The following is a 24,586-nucleotide window of genomic DNA, read 5'->3' as shown; positions in this document are numbered from 1 at the left end:
CGATATTTTTCAATTTTCAGACCAAAGATTAATCTATTGTTTACTTAAATTTAACAAATTATTGTGTATATAAAACAAAATTTAAATTCATATCTAATTTAATTTATAAAATTTGAAAAAGAAACTTATATTTTTTTTTGGGTTGGATTAACTTTGGGTAAGATTCAAACACAACACTTAACCCATTTTGTTGAATGACAATTTTAAGCCCAATTCAACCTATTTGAGTGAGGCACCTACTTCAAGTCTTCAACCGTATGCCAACGAATCTTAGCTCAATTGGCATATGTTTTTCTATTTTACCAAAAAGTTTTATGTTCAAATTTTATGTAGTGCAAATTTAATTAAAAAAAAAAAAGATATCATGTATGTGTGAATGTGGTGTGTGTGAATACAAAACTTAGAATTGAGAATTGTCTAATTTATTGACTAAAAAAAAAAAGGTCTTCAACCGTTTATTTCATGGAGTTTAGGGTTTTTACAATTTTTATTAGAAAATGTAAATCAAATGTAAGTTTTTAAAATTTGTTATGTATTAATTGTTTTGAAAAAAAAAATAAAAAATAAAATATTTTTAATTCTTTATCTTTTTACCCAGTCTTCTTAGGAAACCTTTTTGCTAGATTCTATGTTCCTAATGTAAAAACTCACTATGATTTTAGAAAGATTCCAATTCAATTATTTGAAGAGTTTTGTTAACAACTATGGTGTTTGATATATAAATATTGTATTAAAAATTTAATATTTTTATTTTTATAGTGTATTTATTTATGGAAGAAAAAAATTTAGTAAATATGCATGTTAAGAGACAAATTTGTTAATGTGTGGCACATAAAGTGACACTATAACATATATTTATTAATATATATTTAAGAGTCAAATTAATTTTAAATTAAAAAATTTCAATGCCTTAATTTAATCTTATTTCATAAATTTAGTTAGTTGCTAATTAAAAATATTAACTATATATTATGGTATCATTTAATATATCATATTAACAAATTTTGACGTGATTAAAAATAGAAGTAACTGAATTATTTTAAAACCTTTAAAAAAATAAATTTAACAAAAAAAATCGAAAACCAATTTATAAAATAAGTAATGTTTTAGAAATTAATTTAACAATTTACTCAATTATTACACTATTATTAATCACATTAAAGAATTCTAGAAATACTTAATTAATTAATCATTGAAATAATTTCAAAGAGAAAAAAAATCAGGTAATGCAGTTATTTTCTCTGCTGTTCTCTTCACCACAAAATAGTGTGTGTTCCATTTTAATGGTGATTGGGGGTTCGAACCACAACGCAAGTGCGTAGATACAAACATGGATACCTTCAATTTCGCATCTTTCGCACTTTCTGGTCCCTCCGGTGAGTGCTGAATTCCCCCTTTCTCTCTTTTTTTCCCCATATTCCCAAATTCGGAAGAAGCTTCTTTTTCAACCTGGGCAAGTTCTTGTTCGATTATGAAATTCAAAATTTCAACTTTCAACACCAGCAATTCGTTTTTTTTTTCTTCTTTTGCTTCCCTCTTTTGTGCTTTCAGAGTTATAGCGTTGACTTTGCTTTGGTATAGAGTTTAATAGTGAAGCAGTGTAGGTAGGACTTAGGAGTAGTGGTTTTATAATCTATTTAACTTTCTTGTATACCCTTAATCACGATTTCTATTGTTTATGATTGCATATAGATACTTATGTGTTTCTATGGTAGTTCAGGGATGCTGGGAAAACAGTTGAATTCCCCTCTACTTACTACAGATTCTGCAACACTGTTCTGCCATTACAAGGTAAAGTTAGAATTAAATTTTTATGCTTTGGTAAAAGTGGTTTCTTTTTATATGGATGGAGCTTATTGGATGTAAGTGCAAAAGAGTTTTGTATTTATAGTGTATAGAAATTGAACTCCTACAGCTTGCAGGTTTGTCTAGGGGAAGATTTGAAGTAGGTTTGTAAGAACCTTGAGAATTGATGTTAAATGTTAACCAGTTAAAAGTTGGTTTTGATAGGAACTATGAGGAAGATAAAATAGGGATTCTGGGGCCTTCTTTTATAAGCAGTGAAAATGCAATCACTAACAATATAGGTGAAGCTCAACAGATAACTTGCTTTTGCTTTTGCTATATCATGCTTTTTTGCTAAGTGCCGGTGATTGTCATCCGTCAGTCAAGCTTCAACCTCGTAAATTTTTGCCATCTTTTGTACCTTATGTTGGCCTTTTCTTGTGCATAATTCGTAAGCTAACTGAATGATGGCATTGCAATGTTCCTGGAGGTAATTTCGGCAGAGAATGTGTCGTATCTTATGTTTTATAAAACAAAGATTGGATGTTCTCTTGCCCCCTTTCTTTTGCTGCAGCTCCTTGTATAAGTATATGAGCAGTTTCTTCAAAAGGGTTGAGTTTCCCCATTCTGCCATAGAAATTAGAAGATGAGAAGTAAACTTTTTGTACTGGAATCAGAACTGGCTGCATAACCTGTACTTCCCTACATAGTGCTTGATTCAAAGCGAGCATGCCAATAAAATATGGATGAAATATGCTAAAGGATGGAGGGTGATTTGTACCCTAAGTAACAAGCTTGCCAAACTTCTATTCTGCATAACTAAAATGTCTCTTCCTTTTCATAATTCATACCAAAGTATTGCTTTCACTTTCTCCTTTCCAGGTTTGAATTTAATCATAGGTCTATCATTCTATCTTGAAGAATTATCAATGTTTTATAGACGGTATTATCACACACGAAAATGTCTTATACTTACTTCTATTATTTGAACCCCATTCAAACCATCAATCATAAACCTGAATCTAAAAAGAATTTCATACTAGAGGTTGTAATGGTCAATGGAGTCTGAAAACTCTATGTAACTATGCAGGCTGATCTTTCTGCTGCTTCATCAAGTATTCCAAGTTTTCCAAAAGCAACATGGGCCTCAAATGTTTCTATGAAACATCGGAGTTTACATTCAACTGCACAGATAGAAAATATAATCACTAGTGATGAAGATCAGAGTATGTGGGAAGCATCTAGACAAGCTCTTTCTGCATTTAACTTCAGCGATGAAGAGAAGGACAAGATACTTGGAAAAGCATTTGGCCTTGTTCATTCGCCTTATTGGGGAGAGGAACGTAAGACTGAAGTTCCCAAATATGAGACAGTAAATGCTGTATTAGACTACCTGAGGAGCTTAAATCTTTCTGACGATGACATGTTCAAGTTGCTCAAAAAGTTTCCGGAGGTTCTTGGATGCAAGTTGGAGGAAGAATTGAAAGCTAATATAAAGATCCTGGACGAACAGTGGGGTATTAAAGGAAAATCTCTCAGGAACCTCCTCCTTCGAAATCCGAAGGTTTTGGGTTATAATGTTGATTGTAAAGGAGACTGCATGGCACAATGCACTAGATGCTGGGTTCGTTTCTAGGCGATTCGACAAGCTGTATCTGTCTTTATGATTAAATAGAAGGCATAGAGTCGTATGTAAAGAAAGGTTCTCACTTTTTTTTCCTGGTTACCTTTTCAAAAGAAGTAATTGATTTCGAAGTTGAAGAGGTAGACTCAGAAATTATGATTTTTATTCAGACACTATTGTAAAGAATATCTTGTTTTCATAATCTGTTTTTATGGTTACATTTGTTAAAAACTTAGGATGTTAACATAAGCACACCTATAATGAAATCTCCCCTTCCTCAATCCATTCACTATGTCAAATAAGATTTGTTAAATTCCATGTCTTAGAAACTATCAAGATGTGGCTTAAGCTTTTCTTTGGATTTTGTAGCTTTAATTGCATACATATAATTCTTTGTTATGGTTGGAGTTTGATGGAAGGTTATAAAGTGATGATTATTGTCAATCAATCTTGAACTACTTTTAAGAACATGAAGTGTGTTTGAGAACTTTTTCTCTTTCATAAAAGTGGGAAGATTCCATAATGTATTGGGCAGGAGTTGATTGTCTTGTATTGAGAATACAAAAAAGTTCCATATTTGTGAGCCACACTCTATGTTGGTGGTGGTGGAACATGTCCAAACAGCACATCTGATTTTGATAGTGTCTGTTGTCTATTCTGATTTTGTTTTGTTTCTTATGTACACTTCTGTATAATAGAATGCTGAATTAAGCTATTATTTGATTCATGTAGTTGATCCTACTTTATGAAAAAAAATGGTATCGTTCTATAATTTTGCCTGTAAACTTAATTGTTTTAACTCATATCAAGCTAAGTAAACCCCATGGGTTTATTTCACTCCAAGACAACCATTTGTATCTATTAAGTGTACATGCTAGGAGGATTTTTTTTTTTGTATCTATCGCACCGCTATAAGACCGGCTATGCTGTATGGTACGGAGTGTTGGGCGGCTAAAAGAGAGCACGAACATAAGCTGAGTGTGGCAGAGATGAAGATGTTGAGATGGATGAGTGGTCATACGCTATTGGATAAAATAAGGAATGAAGATATAAGGGAGAGAGTTGGAGTAGTACCCATTGTGAAAAAGATGGTTGAATCGCGTCTCAGGTGGTTTGGACATGTGAGAAGAAGACCGATAGAACATCCAGTCAGGAGGGTGGATGAGATGGAAGATGGTCAAAGGGCGAAAGGCAGAGAAAGACCTAAGAAGACCATCCATGAGGTGGTCAAACGAGATCTACATATAAACGGTCTCTCTGTAGACATGATACATGACAGAGCACAATGACATCGTTTGATTCATGTAGCCGACCTCACTTAGTGGGACAAGGCTTTGTTGTTGTTGTTTGTTGTTGTTCAAGACCCTAACACACATACACACGCCTCTTTACAAGCACACTCACACATATGTATTTTATACTAGTGGTTGATTTTGGTGGCTTATTTTGATATACACCTAGCATCATTGTTTTATTAATTACTATTTGATACTTTCTTTAGGTATATTAATAGGACTGCTACTAGTAACTACATGGGTGTAAGCTGATGATTCATCATTATGGGATATTTGAATTTCACTTTGGACATAAAAGTATTTCATGACTAGTCGTTTGAACCACAATGACCTTTATGTTAAGACTTTAGCCATTTAAATGAAAGCATAGCAAAGAAACAAAAGCCATATAGATGGCAAATTATGAAGATCCAATATATCAAACACTCCTAAATTATTTAGGATTATTATATTTTAAGATAAATGACAAGGTAGAAGTTAGAACTGCATTCTGTGTCATAGTTTAATGTCATTTTGGTATATGTTGCTGCCTAGCATGGTAGGCATTCCATTTTTTATTTTATTTTTTATTTGCAACCCACATCTCAACTTCAATACTAGAAATATAACTGATTTTAGTTTGAGTAAATATGGTTATTTCTTTTAACACAATTTATGTCCATTAGAATAGAAACATATTTGTCTATTATTTGACCTGCCAATACTAATGATAGAATTTCACTTAAAAATTAAGTTTCTTATTCTGAATTTTTCCTTTTTATTCAAAAGAAAAAACTTTTGTTAACTAAATAAATGCATATCAACAAAAGTTGGTTAAAATAATAAATATTTAACAACAACGATATAGTCTTAAGAAAGGAAAAAAGGATAATTTTTATCCATAATATAAATATTCCCTATTAAAAAGGAATTGCCTCTTATCAAAAGACTATATGATTATATGTGATTTACAGCAAATATAAGAGTCAATAGTAATAAATAATTATTAAAATGTATTCAAGAAATGAAATGGTATCTTGGTCCATAAGTTTAATATGGTTTCCTTGTTTCCTTAGGACTAAGGTAAACAAAAAAGTTTAGGTAATAATCACATAAAAAAGTGTACTTAGTCAATTCAATAATTTCAATCACAGTTAGAAAAGTTTCAAAGTAGACACATAAACACAACATCATGCAAATGAATAGGGCTCTTGGTTTGAACAATGTTGCTAACCATATATCCTAAAATAAATCACCCTTCTTCTCCATATAAATAACTCATCATGGATTCAATCTTTTCTCATCCCACAATTGTCTGTGTCACCTATCTCTCTAATCTTCTTTCTCTTTCTTGTCACCTAAGAAAGCTAAGTAGGCAAGCAATGGCATCCACCAGAACTACCACACTAGTGTTGTTCATTATCTGTTTGATCTTTATACAAGAGGTGAATTAATTAACTTCCAATTTTAATTTTAATTTATTTAATTTTCACACTATGTTGTTCATTACATGAATTGATTTTCATCTTGTGATCAGTTGGAGATCCATGGATTGGAGATCCATGGTGAAAATCAGGACATGGCAGCAGCTCACCAACATATAGGTAAGTAATTAAGCAAAACTTGTGTGATGAATGAATGGCTATGTATGAGAAGGGATTAAGAGTGAATGAATGATTAATTAGTAATATGATTGGTGCAGATTGTGGTGGAAAGTGCGGGTACAGATGTAGTAAGGCAGGTAGGCCAAAAATGTGCATGAGGGCATGCAAGACGTGCTGCCAGAGGTGTAATTGCGTGCCACCTGGCACCGCCGGCAACCAAAACGCCTGTCCTTGTTACGCCTCTCTCACCACCCATGGAGGAAAACTGAAGTGCCCTTGAATTCGAATCTTCATTCATGAGTTCAATATTCTTCTATGTGCAAGCAATCAAGCATGCAGTTATCAAGACAATGATATAATGCAAAGTTTATGGGAGGAAAAAACAAATAAGGCTAATTAAGCACAGAGCTCGTCGATTACTCTTAAGATCTGATGAAAAATTAAGTGGGTTAATCGTCATAATCATGACAGGGCAAGTAAATGTATGAGAATATGGTGAGAAGTTGAGGAGGACATTGGTCCCAAGTTACATTTTTATTTTATGTCGATTGATCCGCATAATGTTATTGTATTTATCATAAATACAAATACCTTAGACTTGTGATTTTTATCTTATTTTTAATTACTCTCATACACTTATTAAATGCTCAATCTCAAAATAACCAGACCATTCCATTTTTTTATGTTTCTTTTCGTTACTCGTCACTCTTTTTCATCAAAACGGGAGAATTAGCCAAAAATGCCAAAACAAATCTTTTCCAACATCTGAGAACACTAAGTGCTTCCTCTCTTTTCAGTCCTTAAGGCAGCGTTTTCACCGTTTATTTTGAGGTATTAAGATGGAGATTAAAAAACTGAGACTTAATACTATATTTGTTGGTTCGAAGATTGATACTAAAATTTCAGTATCTGTTCTCAAAGTTTGAGTATTTCGGTACTTTTAAAAAGTGGAAACACAGAGGATTGAAATTTTTAAAAACGAATACTGAAACTTTAATAACATTTTATACTTAAAATATTCTACTTCAATTAATTAATTATAAATTTACTCTTTATGCAAATTATATTAGAGTTTTATTCTTATTTCAGTCTCTATTTTCTATTTTACACTAAACACGAGACTTATTTTAGTTTCTATCTCTCAATCTCAATCTCTTTAACACTACCTAATGATACTTTCTATTGTCTTTATTTATCTTTAGTGTATGTTCTGTTAATTTTCCAATACTATATATCCCCTTTGATCTGGTTTTTTTATTAATAGGATAAAGTATACTTTTTGTCCCTGAAGTTTACTAAAAGTTTCAAAATTACCCCTAAGTTTCAATTTGTTTCAATTTTATCCCAGAAGTTTTCGAATTGCATCAATTTTACCCCTGAACGTTAACAGCGTTGAAATCACTAACAGACGTTAATGACGTGGCAACAAGGAGTTCCATGTGGCAACTATGTGTGTGACTCATTTGTAAAACGTTTTTTTAAATAATTTTTAATTTTTGTTTAAAAATTTATATTAAAAAAATAAAATAGGTAAAAATCCCATCATGAAACCCTAAAATTAACTTCTTCATTTACGTCTGCGTCTTCGTCTTCTTCATTCTCTGTAAGAATCAGAAACCCTAAGGAATGGCTTCCCAAGGCCCTGTATCATCACAAAAAAGTAGTCGGCGACGACGAACGCTGACGTGCAACTGTGGTGAACCCCCTGTACTGAGATGGTCGAAGACACCAGACAATCCCGGCCGGAGATTTTGGGGTTGTGTATACTTTGATGTAAGTTTGAGTGCTTTCTCATTTTGATGTCTTTCTGAGTATCTTCAATTTCTTTTTTTTTTTGTGTTTATGTTGCAGATTGGGAAGGAGTACACATTTTTTTCCTGGGCGGATGGAGTTGCAGAGATAGAAGAGGCTGAGGTTGCAAGGTTGAAGATGAAGATTTCCACCTTGAAGGCTAAATTAGTTTATGCCAAATGCAAACTGTTGGTGGCTGTAATTTTTGGTGTGTTGGGTTGGTTTATGGTGATTCTAATGGTTTATCTGTGGGTGAAGAATGGAACCCATTTGAGGTTAGGGTACTAATGCGTTTGGGACAGATGAAAATAGCAGAGTAAGAATAGGATGGCTGTTTGTAAACAGTTACAAAACTGTACTCAAGTCGAAAACTTGTTAATATTGTTGTCCTTGAAGTTTAATTTATGTTTCAAAAGTATCCCTAAAAGGATTAAAATAGTTTGGCACTAAAATTGGCATTAAGAACCTGTTGTGACAAAGACAAACTCTAATTAAAATTTGCATGACATAAGTTGTTAATCATAAGCAAAATAACATAAGTTGTTAATCAACATAATCTCCAATTAACATAAGTCATAACCAAATTAAAAACTGAATTACATAATCTCCAATTAACATAAGTTATAGCCAAAGTAAAAACTGAATTACATAATTCGTAAGCAAAATAATTCAGCAACAAAGAAAGAGTTGGAGTCATAGGTCATAAGTCATAATACAAAATGCCAACATTGTTCAAGCTTTCAAAAGAAACACCAATTACAAGATTTGACACAACTAAGACCCTGTGAGAGTACTCTGAGTTTGACTCCCTTGTGATGAGGGTTGTCCATGTGCAGTTGAAGTGGAGTTGCTCCTAAGGATTCTAGTTGGTCTTGGTGGCTGGAATTTTTTGTGTGTAGTTGGTTGGGTATTAGGCCTTGCTGCAACATTGGCCAACCTGGTCCTCTTATGCGCTGAGCCAGTAGATCCAGCTTTCTTAGCAGTGTTGTGCTGGGATGGTGATGATGTAGCAATTCCAGCATTATTGTTTTGGGCCGACGATGTAGCAGCAGTAGTTTCCTATGATGGACATGAACAAAAAACAGTCAGTTACAGTTTAAAAAAGATAAATAGCATTAGAAACAGTCTTATGTATGGAAAAGGGAACAATAGACAAGTACTTACGGTTGGTCTTCTAAGAGGGCAGCCTCGCTTGTTGTGACCCAATTTTAGACAATGAGAGCATTTTTGTTGTAACCCCAGCCTAGAAGTGCTTGGGCCGTGTGGTTCTTCACCCTCCCCTCTTGCTCTTTTCTTCTTAGGCCTCCCAATTGGCACTCTGTGTGGTGGAGGAACCACATCTGGATGAATAGTTCTCTCCCACATTGTATGTCCATTGCAAGGGTTAATCATGGGGGCATAACAAGCCACATAAGCAGCTTTAGTGTAACAGCTGGCAACATATTTTCTAATATCATCTTTAGCACAATTAATTGCACTAACTGCATGTGGACAAGGTAAACCTGTCATTTGAAACTTTCTACAAGTACATTCTTTTTTCAGAAGATCTACTACAAATTTGTCCCTACCTCTTATGACTTCAAATTTTGAAATTCCGGCAGCAACCGGAAACCACCACCTAGAAGCATCTATTTCCTTTTGTAACTTAAGCTTAATCCTAGGAAGAATATCATCCTTATACTTCTCAATAAGTACCCTATTTTCAGCCCATCTCTTCATCAAATAAACTCTAATATCCTCTAGCATTGTCAATATAGGTTTTTCCCTTGATTCAACAATTGCAGAGTTGAAGCTTTCACACATATTATTGACAAGTGCATCACATTTAGGATAGAATTCAAACCTTGATTTAGTCCAATACTTTGGACGAATTCCTATCAAGTGTCGATAGGCACCCTCACTAATCGCTCGGATTTCCATCAACTCCTTTTCCCATGCTGCTAGATATGTACATTTTGCAGCTCTCCACATCCTTTTTTTAAGATTCAGCCCTGGAAATTTTTTTTTTGAAGTTGGCATAGAGGTGTCTCACACAGAATCTGTGATCAACACCTGGAAGTAGTTCATCAAAAGTTGGCACCAAGCCCTGTTCGTGCAAAATACAGTGTTTTAATATAATGCTCAAATAATGTTTAATAAACTAGCAAAGACCATCATACAATCTTAATATAATGATACAGCAACTTGATACAATGCTCAACTAATTAAAATTTTATATTAATACAGTTTGATACAGCAACAACTACCCTCACATTTTCAAGCAACTTGAAGCATGATATAACACATGAGAAATAGTATTTTAATTCTCCCATACATACATATGTATTAAAGTGGTATATCAGCAAAATAAATCATATCTACTCAGACATACAGTAGTGTCCCATTTGCCATTACCACTAGGGCCTAGGCCAACTCCTCCTTTTATAAAGTTATAGAAGGAAAATCTGAAGTAATTATTGGAATAGGACCCAAAAGAATAAAAAAATAAGTAATAATTGGAATGTGTGTTTGCAGTAAAAGAATCTTCTTTATCTATGCTGACTATGCGCACTCAATAATTCAAATCTAATTATAAATAGCAGTTACATACTATTACTATCCCTGCATCTAAGAAGCCATAGACTAAATTGGCTTAGACACAGAGAGTTAGAGTGAGAGAGTTCTGTGACATGATGAATTCACTGATTTTCAAGTGTGTTCTGCTTATGGTTCTGTCCTGCAGATACACCATAACAAAAACCAAAACAGAGTACCCCAAAAAGAACACATATATAATTCATATGGACAAGTTCAACATGCCATCAAGTTTCAATGACCATCTTCAGTGGTATGATGATTATAGTGATTATAGTTATCATACAATCTTAATATAATGATTATAGTTATCAAGACTAATTCACAGCAAACTCGTAATATACTAAAATACAGAGCAAAATCTTAATTACACTAAAATACAGGTTAGTAGATTACCTTTTGTTGGTCAGACATGAATGTGCTACGAAGTAATTTCTCTGCTCCTATATCATCAATTAGGTTTGAGAGGAACCACGTCCATGAATCTTTTGTCTCAGCTTCCACGACTGCATATGCGATCGGTAGCATCTGGTCATTCGGATCCCACCCCATAGCAACCAAAAGCCATCCTCCATATGGTGTCTTCAAGAAGCAACCATCAAGTCCTATCATAGGCCTACACTTCATGAAACTCTCCTTGCAAGCCTTTAAACAAATGTAAATCCTATGAAATTGTGGACTTAAGTCGAGTGATGTATCGGGGTGCTCAGTTTGGGCTGCTGGAGGTAATTGGACTTTCAGCTTCACAGATGAACTAGGATTCGTGCGCAGCAACTCATGGCAATAGTCATAAAGTCTTCTATACTACTCCCTAAACGTTCCATTAATATCAACCAATGCAATCTGCTTGGCCCGAAATGCCTTTGCTCTTGAAATCTGCACATTCCACTTCCTAAGGGTCCTACTTTGTATGGTGCCCAGCTTCAACTTCGGATTCTCTTCTACTTTCCTCCTGAAGACCTTCGCCAGCCACTTCGACTTCATCACTTTTATGTCAAATACAGTGTTACAAGAATGATGATCATTAACAGTTCTTAGCTGCCAACTATCTTCATTGGTCATCTTCACCGCATATGCAAACCATTCACACCATCTCCACACTTAGCCCTCACCCGGACATTGTCCACCACTGGAAATTTTATGTTTCTCCCAGTATGAACAGCATATGATGTCACAGCTTCCTTGAACTCCTCTCTTGTTGCATAGAGAGTTCCAGACTCCCACTTATACATGCTCATATCCTTCAACTCCTTGTGAACGGGAAATTTCTTCTTGCTGGCTTCGTCATCCTCACTCGATACCTCCTCCAACTCATCACTGTTCAAACCTTCATCATCGCTTAAAAAACGAGAGCTATTTCTCTTTCCAACAGCCATCTTTTGAGTCTTCTTTAACTTCTCTACAACACTCTTACTTTTCTTAGACTTTCTTATATCTTGATGCATCTCCCCAAGAGTTATATCAACATCAAACAGCCCATCATCACCACAATAATCATCTTCACTATCACTAAAATGAAGATCAGAATCAGCCTCATAATCTGGGTCATCAGAGTCATCCTCTTCTTCACTATTGTCCCCATCACCAACATTCTGTAGCACTTCTTCAGCATTTAAATGGACATCAACTAATCCCTGCATTTGGGCCTCCATATCCACCCCTTCACATTGGGCTTCTACTTCAATATTTTGGGCCTGTCTATTATCACTTGGCCCACTATCAGCATCCACACACTCTTCCTCAACAACCTTGCTGCCACCCCCAACATCTAAATACCCAATGTCGTAACAAAAATCATCAGGGATTGAAGCCTTATGCACCACATACAAATCAACCACCTTTTTTTCAACTCCTATATTTGCCATTTCCATTGCTTCTTCATCACCTTTCAACAACTTCAACCCTTCTAATCCTAATTCAGTATCTTTATACCACAGTACCCCAATGTTCTCAGCAATGTACCCAAGTTTTCCAACCACATCATAAGCCTCTATAACACTCCATCTATCTCTGTCACACCAGTCAACCGTTGTCACCTCACCATCAACATACTCAGTTTTACCCTTATCACTACAAAACCTACCCCTGTGATGAACTCTAACACTGAAATCATCCATCCTGCCGTTATAAAAACATTTTCAGACCAAAGAACAGAGTAACTAATAGTTTGAAAATATAGACCACGTAAAAGTTATATTTTTCACAAAAACTCAACAGAAATCCCTTAATCCCTGAATGTAATAGAACCCTAACAGCAATCAAGACTGATAAAGAAAAATCCTAAATCCTAACTGTTCAAACATGCAGTAGCAAGATTGATCAGAATCGTGGCCTACCTCGTCGGAAACGTTGATCAGAATGGCGCTACCCCAGACTGAATTGTTGATGACTGAATGCTATCCCAGACTCCTCCCTCAGTCTCGACGGCGTCGCAGCATGCGCCGTCCTGCCCCTCGTCGCGGCGGACTCAAGAAAACGGTGCGTTGTCTGACCACCCAGCTTCCTCGACTGATTCTGTTTTCCTGGCTGTGTTCCTTCGTGCCACAGGGAAGATAAAAGGCTTATGTTTGAACAAGGAAGCCAATTCGTTTACTGGGGTTACTCAGCCATGGGTATTTTGGGGGTTTCACCTTTCTTGCCACATCACACGCTTCACTTTGCCATATCACTAACGTCTGTTACTAATTTAAACGGCGTCAACTTAAAGGATAAAATTGATGCAATTCGAAAACTTTTGGGATAAAATTGAAACAAATTGAAACTTAGGGATAATTTTAAAACTTTTAGTAAATTTCAGGGACAAAAAGTATATTTTACCCTTATTAATATAAATATAAAAAAATATTTTAATTCCTTAAATACGCACTATATATAATAAAAGTGTTACTAAAGTATACAGAGACAATTTACATGAAGTATTGAAGTGCCTCCAAAATAGATTTTACTACCATTTTAGATGCATGCGTCATTCACAAGATAAGAAGGCTTGTGTTGAGCTTGTAACTTAAACAAAAAAATTACATATATGTTTATCTTTCTTCAGAATACAACGAGTATGTATAGATTATACAATCATCAAAATATAATTTATAGTAAAAAAATATTAGAAAATCTGCAAAAAATTATTATTTTTGGCCCACAATTAACTAACAATGTTCAAGAATTCAATTTTTTTTCATGTCGAGGAAACAAAAATTAATAATCGCAATTCTAATTCTCACATTTACTCTATTCATAAATTAGTTCACTTTTATTTGGTTTAATTTCCAATTCCATTCTAATGGTTATAGTTTTAAAAATTAAAAAATCTAAAATATTCTTACAAAAGTATTTGTTGAGTTTGAAAAACTTCAATTCATTATGATGATCAAACATTATTAAAATAGTAATTAGAAATTATCAAATTGAATTTTGATTAGAATTATTTAATTAATAATTTTTATATTGCTTGCAGACTTTGGTCATTGGACATTAAGCAATAAAAAGCCTAAAATATTGACAAAAACATTCAGCCTTGTACAAAATTTCAATTGATGAATGACTGAATTATTATTATGATAATTAGGTCAAAAAATTATTGAGCAAGCCCAAATTAAATCCTTGCTGCAAGACCAACAAGGTTTGGTCCGGTTTTGAAAGAAGAAAGAATGAAATGGAGCTTGATTGGGTTCGAATACCCACTCTCCTCTACGATGGAATTCAAATTTTATGAACTAGCTTTAATTGCCTTGGTAACATGAAAAAAAAAGTGCAAGTGATTTGATGACATTAATTGATTACACGTTACTAGGCATGGGGAGTGAGGAATTAACTCATTTTAATTTCTTTTTTCAATTCATTGAAAAATTTTTTGCATTTTCTCTCTTCTCTCTTTTCTCTCTTCGGTTGTCCCTTCAACGGGAAAGAAGGAGATGCAAGCTATCAGTAAAAATCACAGAGAAGCTAGAAGCAAGGAAATGACTAAGGTAATGATGTCTTTAGCAAAAAAAAGATCTACAGTATGGCGTGGCTGAGATCTTTACCACTAATGGTAAGAAGTGATGAAGAAGGCTCAAGATCACCATGCCTAAAAATGATGGAAGATCCAATTTAGTCAGAGAAGAAGATCCCTGGAGTATGGCTCGTCTCTACTTTTTGTTCATCCATCACAGAAGGTAGCTACTGTAGCTACGTGAGGGAAGAAGCAGAAGTGGAGCAGATGGAGCTGTCAAGGATCAAGGGTTCATCAAGGCTCAGAAATCCTTCTTGGAGACCAAGTCAAGATGGAAGGTTCAGATTGATGAAGCTTGATGAGAAGGGATGAGAGAGAGGTAATTGCATGTTGGTTTTTTATGATTGAAGAAGAAGAAGTTGGCTCGGTTCAACCGTTTCAACCTTGAAGGCTTCCCCTTCTATAATAAGGGTGAACAGTCAAGGTTTGAAGTAAGGAGAAAATGAGAGAAAGCGCAAAATTCTCATAGCTACCCAAGCTAATAGAAATTCTTCTCCTTCAATGTTCTTCATTTTGTATTTTCTTTAGTTTTGTCTGTCTTGAGTCTCATGGTGAAAAAGGCAAACAAGTGTAAAGTTTGTAAGAAAAAGCCAGTGAGCAAAAAAGGTAGAGGGTACAAAATTAAAGAAAAATCATAAATATCTTAGAGATCATTTGTACATCTGTGTTGTGTATCATGATTATGTGGGAATCTCCTTGCAAGTTGGGTTAGCACTTAGCAGTTAAAAGCTTGGTAGGTGACCAAGTCAAGTTCAGAATTGGGGATAGATTTTGGACTTGTCCCGAATAGGAATGGTAGTTCCTAGGAAGAATTGGTGTTTGTAATCAAGGATGGTTATAGTAAAATTCTATCATTATTGTGATGGAGACTGGATGTAGGCTGCATTGCACTTAGCAGCTGAATCAGGATACTTCTTGGTGTGATTCTCTCTCTCCCTTCTATTCCATTTCTGGTTCTGTTGCGTAGGAGACAAAATTGAAAAATATATACTATCTGATTACGAGACAAAATGAAAATGTCTATTGACTAGGTACAGACAAAAATAAGAAAAATCTCGTAAAATAATTTCAAATGACAAAAAATAACACTCAACAAAAAGGGGTTAAGATTCAACCCCTCATTCTCTTAGTCACTGATTACCATCACTATTCAATCTTTTTTAATTAAAGATATATTAGTAGAATTAAAATCTAATAAGAATTAAATTCTATCAAAATTATGCATCATTTCAATTTATGGATTTGAATTAAAAATAGAATTGAATTTTTTTCTTAATAAAATTAGAATTCTTTTCTCTTAAATTTTTTTTTCAAACACATTCTGATTAAAACTGCTACACTAAAAAAGTTGTTAGACTAAAAATATGTTGTAAATTATATTTTATATTTTAATATATATTTTATTAAAATTTATAATTTAATATTTAAAATTTAAAATTAATCAAATATTAATTAAAAATTAATAAATTTTATTGATGATATAAAATTGTTATTTTAAGAAAACTAAAGAACAATGTAATTATTTAAATAAGTTTTAATTATTTTATTTACCGATTTATATAATTTATAATATATTTATCAATTTATATCGCTTTACATGTAGTTGAGTTTGAGTCTATCTTTTTTACCTTATAAATAAAATAAGGCACATTCTGTTTTACATGTATTATATTTGGACACATGATATATGAGAAATAATGCACTACATGTATCTCATTTACATTCTTCAAATTCAACTCGTTTACCGTATAAATAAGATATGTATAAATTTATTTCGAACGACATAGAATACGACAAATTTCAGACAGCTATAACAGGATCTGAAAGCATTAGTCTTCACAAATATTTGACTCCTTCTTCTCAATGATTTCAATCACAGTTGGAAAAGTTTCAAAGTAAACACAGAAACACAACATCATGCAAATGAATAGGGCTCTTTGTTTGAACATGTTCCTAACCATATATCCTAAAATAAATCACCCTTCTTCTCCATATAAATAACTCATCATGGATTCAATCTTTTCTCATCCCACAATTGTCTGTGTCACCTATCTCTCTAATCTTCTTTCTCTTTCTTGTCACCTAAGAAAGCTAAGTAGGCAAGCAATGGCATCCACCAGAACTACCACACTAGTGTTGTTCATTATCTGTTTGATCTTTATACAAGAGGTGAATTAATTAACTTCCAATTTTAATTTTAATTTATTTAATTTTCACACTATGTTGTTCATTACATGAATTGATTTTCATCTTGTGATCAGTTGGAGATCCATGGATTGGAGATCCATGGTGAAAATCAGGACATGGCAGCAGCTCACCAACATATAGGTAAGTAATTAAGCAAAACTTGTGTGATGAATGAATGGCTATGTATGAGAAGGGATTAAGAGTGAATGAATGATTAATTAGTAATATGATTGGTGCAGATTGTGGTGGAAAGTGCGGGTACAGATGTAGTAAGGCAGGTAGGCCAAAAATGTGCATGAGGGCATGCAAGACGTGCTGCCAGAGGTGTAATTGCGTGCCACCTGGCACCGCCGGCAACCAAAACGCCTGTCCTTGTTACGCCTCTCTCACCACCCATGGAGGAAAACTGAAGTGCCCTTGAATTCGAATCTTCATTCATGAGTTCAATATTCTTCCATGTGCAAGCATGCAGCTATAAAGACAATGATATAATGCAAACTTTACGGAAGGGAAAAACAAATAAGGCTAGTTAAGCACATATCTCGTGGATTACTCTTAAGATCTGATGAAAAATTAAGTGGGTTAATCGTCTTAATCATGACAGGGCAAGTAAATGTATGAGAATATGGTGAGAAATTGAGGAGGACATTGGTCCCAAGTTACAGTTTTATTTTATGTCGATTGATCAGCATAATGTTATTGTATTTATCATAAGAAAAAAGTATAGCTAACCATCAATATTGATGAACAACGTGAACAATAGATATATTGAATGTTTATTTTACTAAGTGTACAAATAGTTATTCTATTATTAAGATTTAGATGAATATTTTGAAAATGTAATACGTTTTTATTTTTTTGATGGTTATTCATTTTGTTAAAAAAAAAATCATCTCATAAATACAAATACCTTAGACTTGCGATTTTTATCTTATTTTTAATTACTGTTATACACTTATTAAATGCTCAATCCCAAAATAACCAGACCATTCAATTCTTTTCTGTTTCTTTTCGTTACTCATCACTCTTTTTCATCAAAACGGGAGAATCAGCTAAGAATGCCAAAACAAATCTTTTCTAACACCTAAGAACAATAAGTACTTTCTTGCTTTTAGTTCTTAAGGTAGCGTTTGATTTAGGAGTGTTCATAAGTTTGGTGAAATTGAGTTTGTCTTCACTCAGATCTGATCTTAAATATATATCGGATTTATATTTTAGAATTTAACCCGCTCATAGACCCAATGAAACCTAAACATTTTTAGGTCACAATTATACCAATTTCAAACTGAATAAAAATCAAATCTTTAAATTTTTAACAATAATTTATAAAAAAAATTTATAAAAAAACTTATTTATGATACATTTATTTATAAAGAATAAATTTGTTACCGAAAAGTTGATGTCCATATTTAAAATTGAATTTGTTCATAAATTCTAATTTGATACTTCTTTGATCTATTTTCTAATTCAACAAGTGTGATTAAAAATAAAACAATAAGTTTATAATTAATATAACATAATATTAAAATTAATTTAAAACATATATATCTTTTTTAATTCTTTTAGGATGCACATGAGTTGAGTGAAACCGGGTTCCCCTAGACCCAGTCTCAACCCGAAATAATGATCGAGTCTATCTTTGAGACTCTTATCCGACCTCAGACCGAATAAAATTACATCAAATTATCCCCTAAAATATATGGGACCGGGTCGGGCCGGTCCATGTGCATCCCTAGTTTGACGGTTTGTTTTGAGGTATTGGAATGGAGACTAAAAAATTGGGACTCATTATCATGTTTGTTGGTTTAGAGACGGATACTAAAATTTCAGTTTATGTTATCAAAATTTCAGTATTTCAATACCTCTAAAATGTGAGAACACAGAGGACTGAAAATTTTAGAAACGGAGATGAAACTTTAATTTAATAACTTTTTATACTTAAAATATCCCTACTTCAATTAATTAAATCAAACTTTGTGCGAATTAAATTAGAGTTTCATTCTTATTTCAGTCTCTAACTCTTCGTCTCAATCTTTTCGTATTTATCTCTCTAACACCACCTAATGGTACTTTATATTGTCTTTATTTATCTTTAGTGTATGTTTTGTTAATTTTCAAATACTATATGCCTCTTTCATCTGATTTTTTTATTAATATAAATATAAAAGAGTAAACTACCATTTTTACCCACGAAAGATAAACACGCTGATACATCTATCCATAAAAAAAAGGAAATTACCATTTGTATCTATAAAACATGAGTTTCATATAATAAAATTATTCAAACACTAAAAAATTACGTAAAATTTCTAAATTACCCTTATCATCATCTGCATCATCCACCCTTCCTTCTCTCCTTCCTTATCTCGCCCTTGCTTGAGCCAAACTCTGAATTCAAAGGCACCACCACCTCATTTCCTTCATCACTACCATCACCACCACCCCCACTATCCCTCCATCATCATCTTCTTCACATAAAACAACAACAATAAAAAAAGCAAAGAGAAAAAACAGTTCTTCCTCCCTCACTGAACAGCATCGACAACGATAGTGGCAGTCATACCCACCAGTGTCGTCGCCCTCTCCTCCTTCTCCGATCTCTTGTGCGCTTTCTTCCTTTCATACCAGCGACAACGACAACAACAGACTCAATCAATGGCGGCGACAGACGCGACGGAGCCGGCAGCAACAAAGCACGACGACGGCGACAGTTCCCCCTTCCTTGGTTCTCGCTCGCATCTCCTCTTCAGGCTTCCTCAACAACGACGACGATGATGCAATAGCTGCGGCGAGTCCTCACGTTGCTAGTGCAGTCTCCCTCCCCCTCCTCTTTTCTTCTTCTTCCTTGGGTGAGGGTGTGTGCAATGTCTCCGTGTGCGAATTTTGGAGGAAAAGGAGGTAGTGGCTGGAGTAAAGAGAGTTAGGGTTAGAAAGGTGATTGAGTGAATGGGGTGGTGGTGAAATTTGAGATTAGAAAAGAAAATGGGATGGTGGCTGGGTGAAGAAGGTTAGGATTAGCAAGGTGGTTGGCTAAAGGGAGTAGTGGTGGTGAAGATAAGGGTAATTTAGAAATTTTAGATAATTTTTTAGTGTTTGAATAATTTTGTTGTGCTAAACCTATATTTCATGGGTAAAAATAATAATTTTTTTTTATAGATAGATATGTTAGCGTGTTCAACTTTCGTAGATAGAAATGGTAGTTTATTTAATATAAAAAATATTTTAATTCCTTAAATACGCACTACATAAAAGTGTTAAAGACAATTCACTTAAATCTCTTCCGAAATGAATTTTACTACCATTTTAGATGCATGCGTCATCCAGAAAATGAGAGAGCTTGAGCTTATAACTTAAACAATTAAAAAAATTACATGTATGTTTATCTTTTTTCGGTGTACAGTGAGTAAGTATAAAAGATAGACTATACAATCATCAGAGTATAATTTATAATAAAAAATACTAGACAATTTGCAAAAATTATTATTATTGGCTCGCAATATAAATGAAATATGCATAAATTTATTTCGTAAGATAAATTTAAACAGCTATAACAAGATCCGAAAGCATTAGTCTTCACAAATATTTGACTCCTTCTTCTCAATGATTTCAATCACAGTTGGAAAAATTTCAAAGTAGACACACAAACACAACATCATGCATATGAATAGGGCTCTTTGTTTGAACATGTTCCTAACCATATATATATCCTAAAATAAATCACTCTTCTTCTCCATATAAATAACTCATCATGAATTCAATCTTTTCTCATCCCACAATTGTCTGTATCACCTATCTCTAATCTTCTTTCTCTTTCTTGTCACCTAAGAAAGCTAAGTAGGCAAGCAATGGCATCCACCAGAACTACCACACTAGTGTTGTTCATTATCTGCTTGATCTTTATACAAGAGGTGAATTAATTAAGTTTCAATTCTAATTTTAATTTATTTAATTTTCACACTATGTTGTTCATTACATGAATTAATTTTCATCTTGTGATCAGTTGGAGATCCATGGATTGGAGATCCATGGTGAAAATCAGGACATGGCAGCAGCTCACCAACATATAGGTAAGTAATTAAGCAAAACTTGTGTGATGAATGAATGGTTATGTATGAGAAGGGATTAAGAGTGAATGAATGATTAATTAGTAATATGATTGGTGCAGATTGTGGTGGAAAGTGCGGGTACAGATGTAGTAAGGCAGGTAGGCCAAAAATGTGCATGAGGGCATGCAAGACGTGCTGCCAGAGGTGTAATTGCGTGCCACCTGGCACCGCCGGCAACCAAAACGCCTGTCCTTGTTACGCCTCTCTCACCACCCATGGAGGAAAACTGAAGTGCCCTTGAATGCAAATCATTATTCATGAGTTCAATATTCTTCTATGTGCAAGCATGCAGTTATCAAGACAATGATATAATGCAAAGTTTATGGGAGGGAAAAACAAATAAGGCTAATTAAGAACATAGCTCGTCGATTACTCTTAAAGATCTGATGAAAAATTAAGGGGGTTAATCGTCTTTATCATCACAGGGCGAGTAAATGTATGAGAATATGGTGAGAAGTTGAGGAGGACATTGGTCCCTACTCCCAAGTTACAGTTTTATTTTATGTCGATTGATACGCATAATAATACCTTGTGATTTTTATCTTATTTTTAACTACTCTTATACACTTATTAAATGCTTAATACGGAAATAACCAGACCATTCTATTCTTTTCTGTTTCTTTCAATTACTCATCACTCTTTTTCATTAAAACGGGAGAAGTAGCCAAGAATGCCAAAACAAACCTTTTCTAGCAACTCAGAACAATAAGTGCTTCCTCTCTCGTCTTTTCGGTCCTTAATGGTACTTTTTATTTTTTTATTGTCTTTATTTATCTTTAGTGTATATCTTAAGTTCCGAATACTATACGCTCCTTTGATCTGATTTTTTTATTAATATAAATATAAAAAGACTAAAAAGGAAAAGTACGATGAGCCAATAGAATATTTATATAATGTGTACAATAGAAGTTTATGGAGTATTAGAGATATAATCATTAGTGTTACCTTTTCCTATCAGTTGAAGTTTTTGGAATGAATGGTGTTCAAACTCTGGCCCTATAATAAAGGCCCAGGATCAAGCAAAAGACCTAATCCAAAGGGTTGGGCCTCACCAGTACCAATCTTCATCTTATGAAGTCGGTACTCACTACGACTTATTCTAAAGAAGTCGGGCACGAGGGTTAGCTGGCGGATAAGTACTCATTCAAATGAGTAATTGCCCCTAGAATCTCTCTAACCACTTCTACGAGCCATATCCTAACCTCCCTAAGATAATGGGACGGTTACCACCCTAAAAATATGGCACTACTCCAACGGTGGTTATTGGTTCACCACTATAAATACACTGACACCCCTCAGGTATCTCTAAGTCCAATACTCTCTAGACCTGCTCACACTCTTGCTAACTTAGGCATCGGAGTGTCTTTGCAGGTACCACCCCCATCTCCTCACAGAAACAAGTCGGACGGAGGCCCCCGAGTTGCAGACCCATTCGGAATCCTCCTCTTTCACACATTTGGGCCAACCAACGCTATTTAGCCCATCAATCTCCGGTTACCCACCGTAACAAATGGTATCATGACATGGTATTAGAGTACTAGATCTAAAAGATCATGAGTTCGATCATTGGTGAACCTGAAAATCAATTTAATTTTTCGGGATCCATATAAAAAATATTTTAATTTCTTAAATACGTACGGTATAAAAATGTTACTAAAGTATATAGAGACACTTCACATAAAGCTCTTTTCAAATAAATTTTATTACCATTTTAGATGCATGGGTCATCCATTAAATGAGTGTCGTAACTTAAACAATTGAAAAAAATTATATGTATGTCCATTTTTTTTTCCGATTACAACAAATACGTATAAAAGATAGACTGTATAATCATCAAAAGTATCATTTATAATAAAAAAATACTAAAAAATAAGTAAAAATTATTGTTTTTGACCCGCAATTAACTATCAATGTTAAAGAATTGATTTTTTTTTTCATATTTCGGAGCAAACAAAAATGAATAATTGCAATTCCAATGAGAATTTTAATTCTCGTAATTCCTCTATTTATAAATTAGATCACTTTCGATTTAATTTCCTATTCTATTCTCATGCTTATAGTTTTAAAAATTAAAAAATCAAAAATATTATTACAAAAGTATTCAATCCTTTTTAATAAAGATAAATTGTAAAAATAAAATCGATAAGAATTAAATTCTATCAAAATTATGGATAATTTTAAATTATAAATTTGAATTAAAAATAGAATTAAATTTTTTTCTTTTAAAAAAAAACTTTTCAATCACATTCTGATAGCTAAAAATGCTACACTAAAAAAATTACTAGACTAAAAATATGTTGTAAATTATATTTTATATTTTAATATAATTTTTTTAAAAATTTTATTTTTATATTGTTAAAATTTATGATTTAAAATTTATAGTTTAGTATTTAAGATTTAGAATTAGTCAAATATTAATTAAAAATAATAAATTTTATTGATAATATAAAATTGTTATTTTAAGAAAACTATAGAACAATGTGACTTTTTAAATAAGTTTGAGAAAATTTCACTTTTTTTTTTTGAGAGATACTAAAATGATACTCTCCTCCTTTCTATTTGTAAAATATACATTCTCTTCTCTTATAACTTTAAAAAAAATTCCACTTTAATCTATTTTAAATTTTTTGTGTTAAAACTAATGTTAATTTTAACCATTTTTCAAGAAAAAATAAATTATTTTTACAAAAATACTCTTTAGTAAATTTTTTTGTCACTAAATTTTATTTATCAAAATATCCTTTAATAAAATATTTTTTTATTAATTAAATTGTATTTTTATTAAAATTATTTTAAAAAATTTAATAATTAAATTATTTTTTTCTAAGATACCTTTCAATAATTTTAATTATTAAATTGTGATTTTATCAAAATTTTTGTTAACAATTATTTTTATATTTTATTATTAATTTTCTGATATCAATATATATTATTTTAGGTGAATGCTATGGTGCCTAAAAGGTGGTGCCTATTTACTAAAAAATGTTAAAAAATAATATTTAATTTAAAAGATATAACAATAAATAATTTTTAAAAAATCAAAACTTACTACAAAAGATAAGTTAGACAAAATTTAGGCACCAACTCATAAACACCATAGAATTGGTCATTATTTTAATATTAAATAAAAAATCTTGATAAAATTATTTTTCGATATTAATATATATTAATTGTTATACATATTAATAATGATAATTTTTTTAAAGGATATTTTTCAAGCAAAATTCAATTACAAGAAAATAAAATTTTTGTTAAAAGGTATTTTTGTAAAAAATAATTTTTTTTGAAATGGATAAAGTTAACATACATTAGTTAATACACAAAATTTAAAATGGATTAAAAAAGAGATTTTGTAAAAAGAGGAGTGCTAGGGGTCAACAGATTTTGTATTTTGTAACCATCAATTAGCCATTTTTAGTATTTTTAATGGTATGAGATTATATCTAATGGCGTGAAACTACTCATCTTTCTTTTACTAGTTAACCGCTGGCCAAATTTTAATAAAAGTGCTGGTCCCTAGAATTTCTCTTTTAAAAATTATAAAGGAGGGAAATGTACATTTTGTAAATAAAGGGAAGTAAAGTCTCATTTTAACATTACTCAAGGGAGAAAAGGGAGTGAAATTTTCTCAATAAATTTTAATTATTTTA

The 24,586-nt window shown here is 32.8% G+C and overlaps 5 protein-coding genes across 7 annotated transcripts; all 5 read left to right on the top strand.

Moving 5' to 3' along the window:
• Nucleotides 1-1,217: 1,217 nt before the first annotated feature.
• Nucleotides 1,218-3,714, top strand: LOC130947376 (uncharacterized). 3 transcript variants are annotated; one of them, XM_057876063.1, is made up of 3 exons: nt 1,218-1,376; nt 1,716-1,791; nt 2,876-3,714. In XM_057876063.1, exons 2-3 carry the CDS (start codon nt 1,723-1,725, stop codon nt 3,419-3,421), a joined length of 615 nt encoding a protein of 204 aa, XP_057732046.1. In that variant the 5' UTR covers nt 1,218-1,376; nt 1,716-1,722; the 3' UTR covers nt 3,422-3,714. The 3 variants fall into 3 exon arrangements, with proteins under 3 accessions (XP_057732046.1, XP_057732045.1, XP_057732047.1); XM_057876062.1 differs by having other exon boundaries at nt 1,222-1,376; nt 1,721-1,791; nt 2,876-3,712; XM_057876064.1 differs by lacking the exon at nt 1,218-1,376 and adding an exon at nt 1,588-1,604.
• Nucleotides 3,715-6,044: 2,330 nt separating this feature from the next.
• Nucleotides 6,045-6,703, top strand: LOC130947377 (gibberellin-regulated protein 2-like). Its single transcript, XM_057876065.1, has 3 exons — nt 6,045-6,128; nt 6,221-6,287; nt 6,386-6,703. Exons 1-3 carry the CDS (start codon nt 6,066-6,068, stop codon nt 6,565-6,567), a joined length of 312 nt encoding a protein of 103 aa, XP_057732048.1. The 5' UTR covers nt 6,045-6,065; the 3' UTR covers nt 6,568-6,703.
• Nucleotides 6,704-7,913: 1,210 nt separating this feature from the next.
• LOC130950375 (uncharacterized) lies at nt 7,914-8,366 on the top strand. The gene is made up of 2 exons (XM_057878875.1): nt 7,914-8,060; nt 8,139-8,366. The coding sequence occupies exons 1-2, from the start codon at nt 7,914-7,916 to the stop codon at nt 8,364-8,366; spliced, it is 375 nt and encodes a 124-aa protein (XP_057734858.1).
• Nucleotides 8,367-16,728: 8,362 nt separating this feature from the next.
• On the top strand, nt 16,729-17,251 carry LOC130947318 (gibberellin-regulated protein 2-like). Its single transcript, XM_057875986.1, has 3 exons — nt 16,729-16,812; nt 16,905-16,971; nt 17,070-17,251. Exons 1-3 carry the CDS (start codon nt 16,750-16,752, stop codon nt 17,249-17,251), a joined length of 312 nt encoding a protein of 103 aa, XP_057731969.1. The 5' UTR covers nt 16,729-16,749.
• Nucleotides 17,252-20,675: 3,424 nt separating this feature from the next.
• On the top strand, nt 20,676-21,177 carry LOC130950374 (gibberellin-regulated protein 2-like). Its single transcript, XM_057878874.1, has 3 exons — nt 20,676-20,738; nt 20,831-20,897; nt 20,996-21,177. Exons 1-3 carry the CDS (start codon nt 20,676-20,678, stop codon nt 21,175-21,177), a joined length of 312 nt encoding a protein of 103 aa, XP_057734857.1.
• The last annotated feature ends 3,409 nt before the right edge of the window (nt 21,178-24,586 follow it).

Source organism: Arachis stenosperma, chromosome 9 (genome assembly GCF_014773155.1).
Source record: "Arachis stenosperma cultivar V10309 chromosome 9, arast.V10309.gnm1.PFL2, whole genome shotgun sequence".
NCBI classification, from domain to species: Eukaryota; Viridiplantae; Streptophyta; class Magnoliopsida; order Fabales; family Fabaceae; genus Arachis; species Arachis stenosperma.
The sequence above is the reverse complement of the archived record's forward strand: the minus strand, read 5'-3'. Positions and strand labels throughout refer to the sequence as shown.